The 16668-nt window shown below is 44.3% G+C and overlaps 1 protein-coding gene across 1 annotated transcript in view; it reads right to left on the reverse strand.

Moving 5' to 3' along the window:
- The window catches only part of PCLO (piccolo presynaptic cytomatrix protein), a 213992-nt gene that overhangs the window by 56235 nt on the left and 141089 nt on the right, over positions 1-16668 (reverse strand). Inside the window, exons 9-10 of the mRNA XM_060275141.2 lie at positions 13241-13322; positions 9001-9126 (exon numbers count right to left, since the gene is read on the reverse strand). Coding sequence (XP_060131124.2) covers positions 9001-9126; positions 13241-13322 — 208 coding nt within the window. The remainder of the gene's footprint in view (positions 1-9000; positions 9127-13240; positions 13323-16668) is intronic.

Consider the following 16668-nt stretch of genomic DNA (forward strand, 5'->3'; position numbering starts at 1 on the left):
GAGAATTCATCACTGTAGCTAAGCCAAGTTTTAGTGCCTGTGCAACTTTTTCTGAATGCTGTATCAAAAAGCACACGAACCCAGGGCTGTCTCAAGCTTGTCGGGCACCCTGGCGCTGTGGTGCGGAGATCGCTCCGGTGCCCCCCGCTCCGCCCCGTTTCTTGCTGCGGCTGGTGGGCGGGTACAGCGTGGCTCTGCCCTGTGCCGCCCCCTGCTGGCCAGGCGCCCTGGTGCCCTGCGCCACCCAGCCTACCCCTAGAGCTGGCCCTGCATGAACCTGACCTTTGGAGAGAGTTAGGTAAACCATTTTTAACATACCAAATGTGTGGTTTTTTCTATTCTAAGGGAAGAGGGAAATTTTGGAACTGAAAATGAAGTCGGTTTTAGATAATAACACACATCTCAATCATCCGGTAAGTTGTTATACTTAGAAAATATGATGCAGCTTTCCCACAAACGCCTTGATTTATTTCCTCCATCGGCTTCAGATATACTTTATCTAATTCTGTGGAACCAATTTTCCTTACCAAAACCGCAGCAGAGATAACAATAGGATCCACAATAGGGAACAGCTGAAGGCATTAAATAAAAATTCACTTTTAATCTGGAATTTAACATATTTGTTAATACATTGATTTACATAAACTGCTAATTTCATAGTATTCTTTAATGGCTTTTTATAACAGAAAAGTTCCCATTTTCTAGTTCCATCTGTCGAGTACTAGCCTTCTAGAAAGAAAAGAATTATCGTAGCAGCACAGGCATGACTCTCCATCTTCTAAAGGAAACTTTCATATGCTCCCAAGAAGAATGCAAGGAGATCTCAAGTCCCATTAATATCCATACACTAAAGTGGCTTTAAATAACCTTTGAGATTTAAAATATGGATAAAATGGATTGAGAAAGACTTCAGAAATAATGAAGAATAACTCTTTCACAAGTTCCAATCCATCAGAGGACAGAAGCATACCACCCAACAGTCCCGCTTTGAGTGGGACATCCGGGATTCACAAAAATCACCCTGCCTTCTGTCTGAAATCCCAGATGCCCCACTTCTGCCACCTCACCTCCTTCTCTTCCTCTGCCATGAAACGGGTGCAGCATGTTGGGAAATTCCATTCCACCTTAAGGAGCAGACGTGTGAGATTGTTACATGTCACATGTCTGTTTACGTTACAGCACAGTCTGCTGGGAACTTCAGTTGTGTACAATTTTTGTGACTCTCTCTGAGGAGACGAAGGAGAGACGGCATGTTTTCTTTGTCCTGATTTATGCTTAATAAATCTGCTTGTAATTATGCTTTCCAGCCTGTTTCTGAAATTTTTCTGTAATAAGACAGCTACTTTGAGATCTTGTATAGAATGTCCTGGGAGACATTGCTCTGGAGCAATAAATAAATAAGTAAATACAGTGGTACCTCTACATACAAATTTAATGTGTTCTGAACGCACATCCGTAAATCGAAAAAAATTGTAAGTCGAATCCCATAGGAATGCATTGGGAGAAAAAATTCGTAAGTCGAAGCAAGCCTATCTAAAAAATTTTAAGTAGAAAAAAATCCTATCTAAACCGCATCCAAGATGGCGGACGGAGCTCCATTCGTAAGTAGAAACATTCGTAAGTTGAGTCATTCGTAAGTAGAGGTACCACTGTAAAGCAAAAACCTGCTTGCACACAAGCTTTTAAGTGTGGACCTGAGCCTCGAAAGAGTAGGGCAAAAGGTAAGTGTAAATGAGCCCAGACTCGATATGAAAAGTTGCTCCTCTCCCCTCTTGGAAACTCTGGAGAGAATAGGCCAGGTCCAAGTGTGCCCAGTTTAACACAACTACTCCTGTTTTCTGGACAGCTGTTAGAGAGGAAGAAAGAGTTATCAAAGAACCAAAGAATTGTAGAGTTGGAAGGGACCCCAAGGGTTGTCTAGTCTAACCCCCTGCAATGCAGGATTTCTAAATCTAAATATAGGCATCATATTGCCTTTCTAATAATAATAATAATAATAATAATAATAATAATAATAATAATAATAATAATAATATATTATTTATACCCCGCCCATCTGGCCGGGTTTCCCCAGCCACTCTGGGCGGCTTCCAACAGAAACATTAAAATACACTAATTTGTTAAACATTAAAAGCCTCCCTAAACAGGGCTGCCTTCAGATGTCTTCTAAAAATCTGGTAGCTGTTTTCCTTTTTGACATCTGATGGGAGGGCCACCACCGAGAAGGCCCTCTGCCTAAGTATTTATTCTTAAAATGAGAATAAATACTACTATACTAGAATGTTAATACTGTACCCCTTAACAGCTGTATCAATTAATTAAAACTTACAGCTGAATGCAAGAGCAGTTTTCAGACTCCTTCTGGGGGGGATTTTAGAGCGAGAGAATGTTTTTCCTGTGACTATAATGCAATCTGCTTTGGGGCTGGATAACCACCAGATTCTCCTGGGAGTCATATTCATGCCTGCACTTCAGAGATATTTCGACGGGTGGCTCTTCCCTGGTTGTACACAGAGGAGAGCAGGGAAAGTGAGCAAAGGCAGCTCTATAAATCACTAAGACAAACACTGGGAGATTAGAGCTGTTCTAGTACAGTCATAAATTAAGCCAGCCAAAAGACAAAATGAAAACTGAGGGTGATAGAAAGGATATGGTGCAAATAATAAACCGGCTAAAATTTTGCCTGATACTCATCAGAAGAATATGCGACCCACCAAGCCAAATGCAACCAGCCAGTTGCGTATTGTGGCTTGCCAAGCTGACCCTCCCATAGAGGCTGCCCTATGTGGCTGATGGGGCTGTGGCAGAGATCAGGGGCTACCAAACACACGGCTGAATATTATTCCTGCTATATGAAACTCCATCATTTTTCAGTCTTGCTGGGGAAACCAAACAACTACCCAGCTCATTTTGTGACTGTTAACCAGTAATTGCTGGGAGATTACCAAGGCGTAACATTACAAAACCGCACACACAGCTAGATTTCCCAACTAGTAATATCTTTTGATGCATGTGGCCGCCAGCCAGTGATCAAGTAGAACAAGGGCTCATTTTTTATTAAAGATTTATTGGTTTACAAAAGTATGTGCAATGTCTCTTTTTTCAAGTTACATTTTCTGCAGATCAGTTTCATTTGTTGAGACATTAGTGTTACTTTAGGAAGAAAAGAGGGAAAGAGGTGGAGGGGGGGAATGGTGAGTGGGGTGGGGTCAGGTAGCGAGGTTTCTATTTTACTTGATATATGTGTGGGGTTTTGTGTCAGCGTCGCCTGTGCAGGTTCTCTTGGCTATTCACTTGTGTTCCTTTAGTGGTGAGAGAGGTTGGGGTTGGCCTAGGGTGTGGTTGTTCATTTGTGATTGGCTGTGGTGAACTTTGCTTTCATGTGTGAGTGGGGTTGGTGGATGTTTTGGATCAGGTTAGCCATCTTGATTCGTATGCTGTTGGTGGATTCTTGTCATTGTCTTATTGGGCTGTGTATGTGATAAAGAGGAGCCATACCAGGGAGAAGGTGTCTTCTTCTATTTGTCCCTGTGTCAGTTTCAGTTTATTGGTTAATTTTTCTAGTAAGGCTGTTTCCCATACTATTTGGTACCATTGGTCCATGCTTACTCCTGACAGGTCTCTCCAGTGTCTGGCTATGATGTTTCTGGTTGCTGAGAGTAGGTGGGTTATGAGTTCTTTGTGAAGGCGTGGCTTCCGATTGGCTGCAGGGAGCTCCTGCAGGCAATCAGAAGCCGCAGAAGCTGTGGCAGATGTTCGGGTTCCAAAAGAACGTTCGCAAACCAGAACACTCACAACTGGGTTTGCGGCATTTGGGAGCCAAAACATTTGAGTGCCAAGGCATTTGGCTTCCAAGGTATGACTGTACCAGCTATTATTAGTAATAAACCCCTAAAATTGCTTGGGGCCAGGCTCTCTGAAGTACTGTGTATGCAGGGCCGTCTTAAGCACATCCAGCGCCGTGGCTCAAAGATCCCTCCAGTGCCCCCCCTTCCCAAAATTTAGAGTTCGGGGGGCAGCACCACCAGCCCCCCCACCGGAACCCCGGTTTGGGGGCTGCAGAGTTGAGCCCCGGCCTCACAGGCTCCTGCCGGCAGCTTCGGGTATCGCGGCGGCAGCCAGGAGCATCTCTGGAGCTTGAAGGGGCAGGGCGGTTGCCTGCTCGGAGTAGCGGGGCTTTTGGGGGACGCCTGTCAGTGGGCTGGCCGGCACAGCCCTAGAGGAGTGGGGCCAAGGCGGCTCCTGCCCTTGGGGTGCCATGCGCGACAGCCGCCAGGGGGCATCCCGAGGGAAGTTTGCCGGGAGGGCAAAGGCTCCGCGAGGGGCAGTGGAAAGGGCGCTGTCATGGTGCACCGGGATTGCGGTGCGCCCCTGGTGGCCTGGCGCATTGCGCCACCCAGCCTTGCCTTAGGGCCGGCCCTGTGTGTATGCCCTTATCAGCCTGCACACCCAGTACGTCTATCATGGAGGCCTTGCTTTGTGTCCCTCTTCTTTCAGAGGCTTGTTTGGCTGGGATGACAAGGGCCAGGCAGAGGGCCACATTTCCTCTCCTGGCCTGATGATCCCCACTCCTGTAAAACAGTGATTGTGAGTGGGCATTATTGTCTTGGAATATGTTTAGCAGGGCCAGTTCTGGGGTGATTTCTAATACTTGCTTAGTTATTTTGCATATTTCTTTCATGGCTGTTGTCCAGAATAGTTGGATTTTTGGGCATTCACACCACAAGTGGAAGTATGTACCTGTGGAGGTGCACCCTCTCCAGTATTTTGGTGAGGTTCCTGAGCATATTAGTGCTAGCTTCCTTGGTGTTTGGTACCACCTGTAGGTGAGTTTTAGAGTGAGTTCTTTCCTTTTCGTTGATATGGATTTAAAGGGGAGTTTAGAAGCCAGGGCTCTAAACCCGTTAAAAAGTGTGAAGGCTCCGTCCTGAGATATGCAGCAATAGGCAATATAAGGCTTCTAAGGGCTCATCCACACTTTTGTTTGTTCCGTGATTTCTAGGCACGGGTCCAACAGGTTGTACTTTTTGTCCTGCCACGTTCTGTGGAAAAACCCATGGCTCTACTGCTGAATCGGAACAAACATCAATCGGATTGACCAGCTGACGCCTGTGGATTGATGTTTGTTTCAATTTAGCAGTAAAACTCTGGGTTTTCCTGGGGAAAGTGGCAGGATAAAGGAAAAAAGCTCTCAGACCCGCGGCCTAGAAATCACAGGGCAAACAGAGAAAACTGTGGGACAAAGTAAAGTGTGGAGGAGCCCTAAGTACGTGCACGAAAGCCTTTCTTTAGCCAGAGAATGGGGCAAAACAATGTTTGGCTGGTACAAAAAAAACTATAATTTTATACTGACCAACAAGCCATTACTGTCTGTTCATCATTAGCAACAGCCTCCCAAAATGTTGCTGAAAATAACAATCCTATATAATAAAGTCCGTGTGTCTCTGCGTCCAGTCCCTGTGTCCCTGTGTCCGCGCTACTGCGCATGTGCCCCACGGACACAGGGATTGGACGCAGAGACTGGACGCATACACACGCACATGCTCTCCCCCCACCCCTCTGCCTACCGTTTCCCTCGCGGTCCTCAGAAGAATCACAGCCTTCTCCTGGGCGCCCGCTGCCCAGCTGGGCTCAGCAGAGTGCCCCGACGAAGCGGTGGCCGTGAGAGGGGCCAGCCGCCCCCCCACGCGCTGCCACCACAGAAAGAGGCCGAATTGCGGCCTTCTCCTGGGCGCCCGCTGCCCAGTTGGGCTCAGCGGAGCGCCCCACGAAGCAGCGGCCGTGGGAGGGGCCAATCGGGCCCCCCACGTGTCGCCACTGCTGAAACAGGCCGAATGTTCTAGCGCCCGTTTATTAAACGGGCTGAATGACACTAGTGAAACATAAAGCAACGAACTGTACTGATTTCTGAATACTTTTTTTCCTCCTTCTGCAATATTTTCATTTCCTTCTGACTTCACTGTTTATACAACACACACATACACACACCATGTAAATTCTTATCTATAATTCTGGATGACCTCATGCACCTTGTGAAGTTTATGCACAGTGCATTTGTCTTTAAGGCGCCACAAAAATCCTTGTTGCTTTAGATGCAAGAGACCTATCCTCTTGAAATAGTTCTACTGGCAAATATCAAGATGTTCTGATCTTTTAAAGCCACATGCCTCATAAAACAGGTTGTATTAATCTACTGCAAGATGTCTCTGCCAGACCAATTCTTAAAATATAGAAGAAAAGAGTATAGATATTTCACTCTTAAGACTAGACTCTGTCACAGTAGCTTGCAATGTATTATATTTTCCACCAAGACCAGCACACTATTAATAGAATACAATGCTCTAAGAACTTTGAAAGAAACAGTCTCTTTGTTAAAAAGAAGATTTTTTGGAACCATGAAGAACTAAAAGTATGCAATGACCCTCTGAGAATTTTTTTTAAAAAAATCTTTAAAGATACCCTGAGCTAGAAGCTCCAGATTTTGCTACCACATTGGATTCAATGGCAACTTTTTTTTTAAAAAAGTGCAATTCCCCCTTAATAGACCAAGAGGCCAAAAGCCCCACACAGCTCAGTGGTAATAGATAGTTACAATATCACTTTTAGCAGGGACAATTAGCTGCTAAGGGGAGATGAGCCAAACACAGAAAAATAATGGAAGGAGACAAGCAGAAAGTGGCAAAACAAAATCTGCTTGTCTCCCGAGAAGCCTTCTAAACCTGGCAGCACATGTCTACTTTTCACATGGTGCATGTAATCCATGGCCACCCTATAGTCCCTTTCATTGCTTACAACCAGAGCAAGTTCTCAGCTGTCAACCTTCGCCATGACACCTATTCCTTTATTTTCATACCCAGCTTTTTGAGCAACTTCCTCTACAAAGCAGCTTGCAATCAACAAAGAACAGCTCTACTAATAAAATAGGAAAAAACAACTAAACAATATACCAGCATGAAAATGTGCACTACAGAAATAGAATATAAAGCAGAATAAAGCAGAATACAGGTCATAAAAGGTATAAAATCCAGCAAGAACTAAACATCAGTTATATACCAATAATAAAACCTTGATTCTAGTTTGGGAGAAAGTTGGCACCTTTCATCAGAAGTGTCACATGTTGCCCATAGCTTGCCCCAGAAAGCAACTGTGCAGCAGCATTTTGCGTTAGCTTTAGCTTACAGATCAAATTCAAGGGCAATCCCCTGTGAAGTTCATTACAGTAATCAAGTCTAGAGGTTTCAATGCATGGACCACTGTTGCCAAGCTATCCCTGTCCACGCATGGTTGCAGCTGAAGTCACAGCAAAAGCTGGTAAAAGACAGCCCTAGACACTCAAAACAACTCAACATCCCGCAACAAGGCTGGATCAAGGAATAGCCCCAAGCTATATACCTGTTCTTTCAGAGGGAGTGCAGCCCACCCAGAACCAGGAACCCACAAAACATCTGTCTTGGGATTCCGGTCCAGCTTGTTGACTCTTATCTTGCCCATTAACGAGTCCAGGAATTGCACAGCAGCTCGTGATTCAGATGTTGCAGAGGAATGGAGGTGTGTGCTAAATCTCCCTCCCCGTAACCAATCTGCATGGCTTCATAGATAGATGATGAACAGCTCTGGGGACAAAATAGTGCCCCATGGCACCCCACAGAACAACGCCCAAGGGGCTGAAAGGAAGTCACCCAATGCTACTTTCTGGAATCACTCTGTAGGTAAGAGCAGAAATGACTGCAACACAGGGCCTCCCATGCCTAACTCACAAAGCCGATCCTATAGAGTAGTGTGACCAATGATATCAAAGGCCACGGAGAGATAAAGGAGAATCAATAGGGGTGCTGAGAGCTGCGGGTATAGGGTGGTATAGAAAAGTTAATAATAATAATAATAATAATAATAATAATAATAATAATAATAATAATAATAATAATGTCAGGGATGTGGTGACTACTCTTGAGTAACGACCTTCCACATGCTTGTCTTTCAGACATTTTTATTGGTGCACATTATTTACAGTGTAACGAACTACTGATTCCATGTCTACCCACTCGAGTCAGATTCCTGCACTGCCTCCTCCCCCCCCCCCGTGTTCTGGACCAACATAAAAGCCTCCAAACTGAGAAGCGCCTCCCTTTCCTCCTCCTCCTCAATTCCGGCGTCGGGGGGGGGGACGGGTCTTCTGTCTGACCAATTCCTGTCCTCTCTGTCCGCCTCCCTTTCCTCCTGCCTATAGAGCAGGGGCTCTTGGATGCTGCCAGAGCCCTGGCCCCCCCTCGCCGTTCCCTGACTCCCTCCATCAGACCCTTCGCTCTCATGACTGCTGGGAGATGGACTGCTTCGGATGAAAGGGGGGGTTCTCTATAAGCCCTCCCCCTTACAAATAATAATGATGTTAGCAACTGGATGCAGCTGTCAATAACGATTGGATCTAGGGTGGCCTTCCTTAGAAAGGACAACCCCATCACATAAAGAGGTTTTAGTCATGTCCTGGACCCACCCAGCGGAACCCCCACCCAGTTAGGGAGGGACTGGTTTCCCATGATTCACTTATCTCCTTAGCTCTTTGTGTTTTGGACTTCACTGTGGTGATCTTGCTGTTTTAACCATTTAATATTTATGTATTATTCTACAACCTCACATCAAATCTCCCGCCCTTCTCTCCCATACAATAAAATCCAATTAAAAGCGTAATCTGGTCACACACCAGTTCCCAACAACTGAAACCCCTCTTCTGCAACTCCAGCAATATGATCGCCACCAAAATGGTGAACTAACAAGCTGCAGGAGAAAAAACTGAGCACTCAAATGCCTCTTGCTGGCTGCCAAAAATTAGTACCCTTGACACCAGGCAGGCCTCTCTGGGGAGAGCCTTCCATCCCATAGTTGAGGAACGACTAGGTCCCCTGTCTTGTATTTCCCAGGACTCCCTCTGTTTCGCCTCAAGGATAAGTGATCTCTGCAAACATTTCCTGAATAACTTTGAACAGGACAGGATAAGTACTTTACCTTCTACAAGTTTTCCGGTTTGCTCAGCACTTCCACCAGGCAGGATCTTAGCAATGTAAGCACCAATTTCTCCATTGATTCCAGGAACTTCTTTCCCTCCTACAACTCGGATCCCAAGTCCATTGCCTGCATTCAGGAGGGGGGAAAAGCACACATGGATTAAAAATGTATAGAAAGAAGGCAGCAGTAGCTATCAATATTTCTCTATTTTCACACTTACATGCTGGTTTTCTACTAAAGTATTCAAGTATATGAAAAACACAAACGCAGTAAAATAGTAAGTACCATTAAATAACTAGTTTTTCCCTATTTTGTACAAGAACTAATACACACACTACACTTGACCTAAGCCAAAAGACTGAGAAGTGATGCAAGAATTAATATTATCTGTCAGCTCACTGATGTAAGAAAACCAAAGTTTGTTTTGCTGTGTAATCCCGTGTCTATTCAGGAGATATCATTATTAGTTATTGCCCATGATCATACAAACTGAACTACAGACAAGCAAGCGGTTGATGTCAAGAAGGTGAGATGCCAAACCAAGACAAGCTTTTAATTTGCTCGCAAGCCATGGCTAATTTTTTTTTAAAAAAAAGCCTCATAAAAGTTGAGCAAAAGAACATCAGAACCATGAATAGTCCCAGGAAGCAGAATAAAACTTCACAGATCTCTCATCTGAGCAAAATTTGTAATGGTAGTTTTATTCCACTAACAATATTAAGAAATCTAAGTACTAATATGATAGCAATTTAGGCATGCTTAATGTACCCCCCCCAATCTCTATAATTTATATGTTCCCAATATTTGTGGGGTGGGGTGGGGAATACCTGAGATAAAAGCCAGAATCACAAATGTGATTAGTCTCGAGTCATAAAAGGGTAATTGCTCAGCGCTGTCTTCCAGCATTAACTGCACATGCTTGCAGTAGTTTAAGTGCTCTTCCGTTTTTATCTGAGTACAATGTCTCTCTCTCTCTCTCTCTCTCTCTCTCTCTCTCTCTCTCTCTCTCTCTCTCTCTCTCTCACACACACACACACACACACACACACACACACACTGTTTGAGGCAGGGCAACTGCTGGAAACCCCAGGAGGAGAGAATGCTCTTGTGCTCAGGGGTCTGGCTTCTGGGCTTCCCATAAGTGACTGGATAGCAACCGTGAGAAAAGGCGAGTGGAACAGATGGGCCTTTGGCCTGATCTAGCAGAGCTTTTCTTAAATTAGACCTGCGTGTAAATGGGCCTTTTGGTGACGAGCTCGTTTTACATGGTAAGCAAAGTGTGAACACATCCACATAGTTGTTGCACACACTGGCTGCATCCACTAGAGCTCAACACACTTGCAAACCTCCTCAAGACCCTCCTGCCCTCGCACGTTCTTTTGAACACAAGGCACACATGGACCCAAAACGCTTCTTCTCCTCTACCGTCTCCCCCTGTTCTGTCATGAATCAGGATATTTTGCTGACAAATGTGTTCAAGTGACATTCATGGTAGTAACCAAATATGATATGTCTTGTGTGATTAAACGTTCTGTGAAGTTGTTGGCCGCTGTCTGTCTCGGGGGACAATGGAGGAGTGCACCTTCGGGGGTGAAGTTAAACCAGGGGTCCCCAGACTTTCTGCGCGGCGGGCCGGTGGCCGCCGCGCCGACCGCACGGTGGGCCGGAGGGCAGGGGAGTGCGCGCGCAGCGGGCCGGAGGGCGGGGGAGTGCGCGCCCGTGCGCATGCGCACACGCACACGGGTGGGAAAAAATCGCCAAAAAACGCTTGTGCGCATGCGTATGGGCCTCCCCCGACCCGGAAGTGCACCAGAAATGACCTCTTCCGGGTCGGGAGAGGCCCATACGCATGCGCACAAAGGATTTTCGGCGATTTTTTGCCGATTTTTTAGATCGTCGCTGCGCCGCGCGCCGTGAGAGCGGGCGGCGGCAGCGGGCGGCGGGGGTCGTCGCGGGCCGGATTGGAAGGCCGATTGGGCCGCATCCGGCCCGGGGGCCGTAGTTTGGGGACCCCTGAGTTAAACCATTGGGAGAGTTGTGGCTCCTGCTGTGGTTGTAGAGGCTGATAGGGGAGAGACATGTTTTGTTGCAGCTGGGGCAGAAGAAGGTTTCCAGTGGTTTTGGGAAAAGGAAATTCCCATGAAAAACTGCCTTCAGGTATATATACTGGGAGGGTAATCCTTAGTGTGAGAAGTATCAAAAAATGTCTGAATTTGAATTTCGGTACCTAAGTACAGATTTCTTATTTCTATTATTTCCTCCCTTTCTTCAGAGAGTTTATCGCTATGCTAGAAAACTAGTCAGCAATAAGCAAGAGGCTCAATGAATTCCACAGGAAATCTTCTTAGACTCTGACCTTCTGATTATCATGAAAATTCTTGTTGGAGAAACAACATTTCAAAGGGAATTTTATACGTTTACTGTAGATAAAATCCTTTCAAGTTGCTTCAAAGCTTGAGGAATGGCAATTAATTGAGCATGTCTTTAACTGAGCTCCCAAGGCTATGAATCAGGCATATTTGCAATCTGATCTCCAGCCCTTGCTACCATAGGCAAATAATTTCATAGAAAACAAAAAAATAACTAGCATTTAAACTTAAATCACATATGTTTCAATACACAAAGAATATAATTGGTTGTTCTATCCTACTCCTTAGTGTAGAAGCATTATCATTATCATTTTATTATTATTTAGTTTTACAGTGCACTTCAGTAACATTAATATTTTTCTCCAAGAAACCCTAATATATGCAAATCATATAAATCATCTGAAGTTTCATTTGAACATGTTTGGCTTGAGCTCTTTTCTTTCAGAAGAAGCAGAACTGCGCCCCATCAGCTTATGTAAAAACAACAATATTCTGTTGATGGGCTTGGTTCAGAGGCATCAACTCTTGAGGTGTTAGTTTATTCACTTTGCATTTTTGTTGTTTATACATACAAAAAGTATGCAGAAATGACAAACCTCCATGAAATAAGGGGGGGGGGAGAGGGTGTGTGTGCAGCAGAAGGGGCTCTCCCAGTTGAGGTGGGAGCTGGAGCAATATTCTTTCAGATGTGGCACCCAGAGGGAGGGGGCAGCCCGATGCCTTTGCCTTGGAAGGCTAAGCTGGCCAGGGGGCTCTGCCTTGACCATTGTTGTTGTTGTTTAGTCGTTTAGTTGTGTCCGACTCTTCGTGACCCCATGGACCAGAGCACACCAGGCACTCCTGTCTTCTACTGCCTCCCGCAGTTTGGTCAGACTCATGTTCGTAGCTTCGAGAACACTGTCCAACCATCTCATCCTCTGTCGTCCCCTTCTCCTTGTGCCCTCCATCTTTCCCAACATCAGGGTCTTTTCCAGGGAGTCTTCTCTTCTTCTCATGAGGTGGCCAAAGTATTGGAGCCTCAGCTTCAGGATCTGTCCTTCCAGTGAACACTCAGGGCTGATTTCCTTCAGAATGGATAGGTTTGATCTTCTTGCAGTCCATGGGACTCTCAAGAGTCTCCTCCAGCACCATAATTCAAAAGCATCAATTCTTCGGCGATCAGCCTTCTTTATGGTCCAGCTCTCACTTCCATACATCACTACTGGGAAAACCATAGCTTTAACTATACGGACGTTTGTCGGCAAGGTGATGTCTCTGCTTTTTAAGATGCTGTCTAGGTTTGTCATTGCTTTTCTCCCAAGAAGCAGGCATCTTTTAATTTCGTGACCATAGGGAGGCTTAAAACATCCAATCAACAGAAAAGAGGGAATGGAGACGAATTGATATATATGCACAGACAAACAACCATTTGCATGCCCTTCAGAAGCATGGTTCTTAAAGTGTTTATCTATTTATTTACATAGTGTTTAAGTTATTTTTTAATAAAGCATTGTTGCAGCTAACCAATGTCAGAAACTCCCCTTGTTCTAGGCGCATTTTGCGACAGGGAATTTCATTAGGGCAAGCAGTTCCTGAGCTCTGGGCACAGTACTGCGCCTAAGATTTCAGATGAAAAAACTGCAGAGTGGAAGGAAAGGAAGACACCTAGACACTCTGTTGTTGCACCTATAACCTTTAGCTCCTAGCTTTCATATCTCAGTTTCTAACACTGCATCTAACAATCTAACATGGATCATATTCTGTTCTCATTGAGTGTTGCCACTTATCCAAGATGAACAACTGCTTACTAGATGATGGACACCATCTCATACTTCATTTGCATGCCATATAATCCATATTCCTGTGAAGCCAGATGCTCTTGCTTGCTTTACCTGAAACAGAGTGGTCCTTTGGGTCCCTCGGCAATTTCAGCCTTGCATGGGGAAAGATGTATTGAATAGGCTTCCCAATAATCTATGGAATAGAAAGTGTGCAGGCTGATTAAAGACAGAACATGCTTCTTTCACAATGACTTATCAGAAAAACAATAATCTAGTAAACACGTTATCTTTGGAATCTCTCCCTCTCTCTCTCTCACCCCACAGCAAGATATCCTGATTTTATATCAGGCTAGAGATTGGTTCCTTCATGATGTGGAACCAGGGCACTCCCATGAGGATAAGGCCAGCAAGAGAGATGCCATGCCCCGCTGCCCCAGTGATGCACCGAGCACCACAAGCCAGTGTGATATGATGATTTTTTGTAATCACCCCAAACTGAGATCCTTCCAAACTTGCTTCTGTGAAGGGCTCTGTTCATGTCAGTATCACTGCTTCCCTGTTTGCTTTGGGACTTGACTCAAAATTCTGATGTTGACCTTTAAATCCCTAAGGGGTTAGGGCCATGGTGTGACGGATTGGGCTGGCTTGAGTAGAACTCCAGGGTGTTAAGTGTTAAACCCAGCCTCTTAGTTGATTGACGGCATTCCATTCCATGAGGGGCGGGACAGCCACGGGTTTAAGGAGGATGGGTAGCCGTTAATTCGAGGAGAGAGGGTTTTGGGAGCGTGAGCGTGTGGGAAGTTGTGGGGAGTAGAGTGTTAGAGAGGGATGCAGGAGGTGTATTAACAAGTTTGTGTTATATGAAAAGAAGATGATGAACTAAGAGTTTAAACAAATGAAACCATAAAGAAATATACAAGTTCTCCAGTTAAATAAAGCTTTCATCTATGTTTGTGTCAAATTGGATGTTCCTCCTTATTCCAGCAACGTATCTAAACTCAAAAGGGTGGTGACTGAAGAGGGGAGATAAAACTAAGCCTGAGGAGCAGGTGGATAGTTTGCATCTCACAGTCACGCACAGAGGAGGCAAGTGGAGGGAAAAGAGTGCCTTGCAGAGGCTAAAGTGCTGAGGCAACCGCTGCTGAGGTGAACCTGAGTTGAGAGGGAAACCTTACTGAGGGCACAAGATTGTTCCTGTAACATTTGCCTGGAGTTTTTAAAGATACAGAGCCACGTTATTTGGAAAGCTGGAACTGTACTCTATGTACTAGCAAACCAATATAAAAACAGGGAGTTTATTTGGGAGAAAGAAGGAATAGTGGGTTGTTTGAACAATAACCGAATTCCTTCTGCACACTGCTAGTAATAGAGAAAGGGAGGTACGTCGCATATATGGTGGCAGCGGTGGGATCGTCACACCGAAGGATCGGTGACGAAGGATCGTCACAATCTGAAGGATTGCTTCGTCCCATATGACTCCACCCACCCTTAGATACACCTTGCCCTTAGTGAATAAGCAGGTGGGTATGTGGGTCGGGAGATTTATTTTTTTTTTTTTTTGCTGCTACATTCAAGCTTTGGGGTATAAATTGCCCACACAAGGTTCATTTCGTCCAATGCCCCAGTATCTCTGCTATTTGTGTTTACACATCTGGAGTGATTTAATAATGAAGCACATGAAAAATCACAATAGAAATAAAACTCAAGATACGTTTAAGGTTTGGACTAGACATAAAGATGTATGAGAAAGGAAGACCCCCCAGTTGGATCTCTCCAGTAGAAGCAGGTGCAGTAAAAAGATTAAATATGGACAGAGCTTGGGAAAAGTATAAATATCTTCTTGTTTACTAAGAGGGCAACATAAAACTAAGAGACAGGTAGGAGATTTCTAATTGGCTACCTGATTGGTTTCAATATTTTCAGACAAATGAGAAGTTCAAAAAAGATAAGGAAAAAGGATTTATTCAAGAAGGCTCAGAATTTGAGAACAGATTTTGGGGTCCAATAAAAAATAATCTCTAAGATACTGTTAGAATGGGAAACTAAAGATGAATTTATAAAGGAAGCAAGGATTAAGTGGACCATTGACACTGGGTATAATATTGAAATTGACGAGTGGGAAAAACTATGGAACCAAACAATGAAGTTCTCCGCTTGCTGTCAAATAAGAGAAAATATACTAAAAATGCAATACTGATGGTATAGAAAAGACTCAAAAATCTTTTGGAAATGTCTAGAAGCTAAGGGTACATTAACAACTTATGGTGGAAATGTAATCAGGCAAAGGAATTTTGGGAAATGGTGGACAATGTGTTAAAAAAAAAAACTCTTTAAATTTACATTCTTTCTTGGCATAATTGGAAATGAGTTACCAAAAAAGCCCATAATTTATTCTTATATGCAACAACAGTTGCAAGGATAGTATACACGAGGTACTGGAAACAAGGTGGATCCTCTTAACAGAGGGGCCATGTTGGGCTCGGCCCCTGGAACATTCTCCCCAACCCGCTTTCCCCACCCTCAGCCGGTGGAGCCATGGCATTAGCCAATAGGCAACGTGGCAAAGTTGTGGGGTTGGAAGTTTATATACGTGGCAGTGCGACGTGGGGAATTTATCTTGCTTTGCGCTGCCGACAAGATGGGGACAAGATGGCACAAACCACAACGTTCCTAAACTGTTTTATAGATTTTAAAGTATAACAGAAATGGTGAAAGCGAGGTTGTGTAATTCACTACTTCACATGAGTCCATCCTAACACAAATCTTCTCCTCTGCTGCTGTTTGTTTGTTTGTTGTGTATATTAGTACAAGCATTTGCTTGCAATGTTTACTTAGACACTTAAATGCCTCTCAGAAACCATAGCACAAGGGCTGTTAAATAGCAGATAGCAACTTTTAGTATATGCTTCATATAGATGGTTTTCAACCATTAAGATGCTAGCTATCAAGTTTAGCAATGGTCTCTTGTAACCATAGCTGCCAAGTTATCCCTTTTTTAAAGGGATTTCCCCTTATGCTGAATAGGCTTCCTCGCGAGAAAAGGGAAAACTTGGCAGCTATGCTTGTAACATACATCAAATTTTAAAACAGTGCAGGGTAGTCTTCATACTGTTTACAGTGATGTTTAATGTGAACTACCCTGAGGCCTTCGGTTATAGGGCGGTATAGAAAATAATAATAATAATAATAATAATAATAATAATAATAATAATAATAATGTAGTAACTTGATTTAAATTAAGGTTACCTGATTTTTTTCAATGAATCCAGGGACACTTTCAACTTCAATGGATTTTGTCAGGGGACTGATTTGTAAATCCAGGGACTGTCCCCAGGAAATGGGGAAGTCTGGTAACCTTAATTTAAATATGATTCGCATCACTTTGGGAAATATGTTTGCCATTTGCAATTTTGTCTGTCAGCGCAGGTTGATGATGAAAGAGGACACAGTACTGAACTTCTTCTCTATGGCTCCTATTACAGGCACAGCAGCCATCTTTCAATTTAGGACTTAACAGTCCTTTCAATGTAACTGCTTAA

This window comes from Zootoca vivipara, chromosome 5 (genome assembly GCF_965207765.1).
Source record: "Zootoca vivipara chromosome 5, rZooViv2.hap1.1, whole genome shotgun sequence".
Classification (NCBI taxonomy): domain Eukaryota; kingdom Metazoa; phylum Chordata; class Lepidosauria; order Squamata; family Lacertidae; genus Zootoca; species Zootoca vivipara.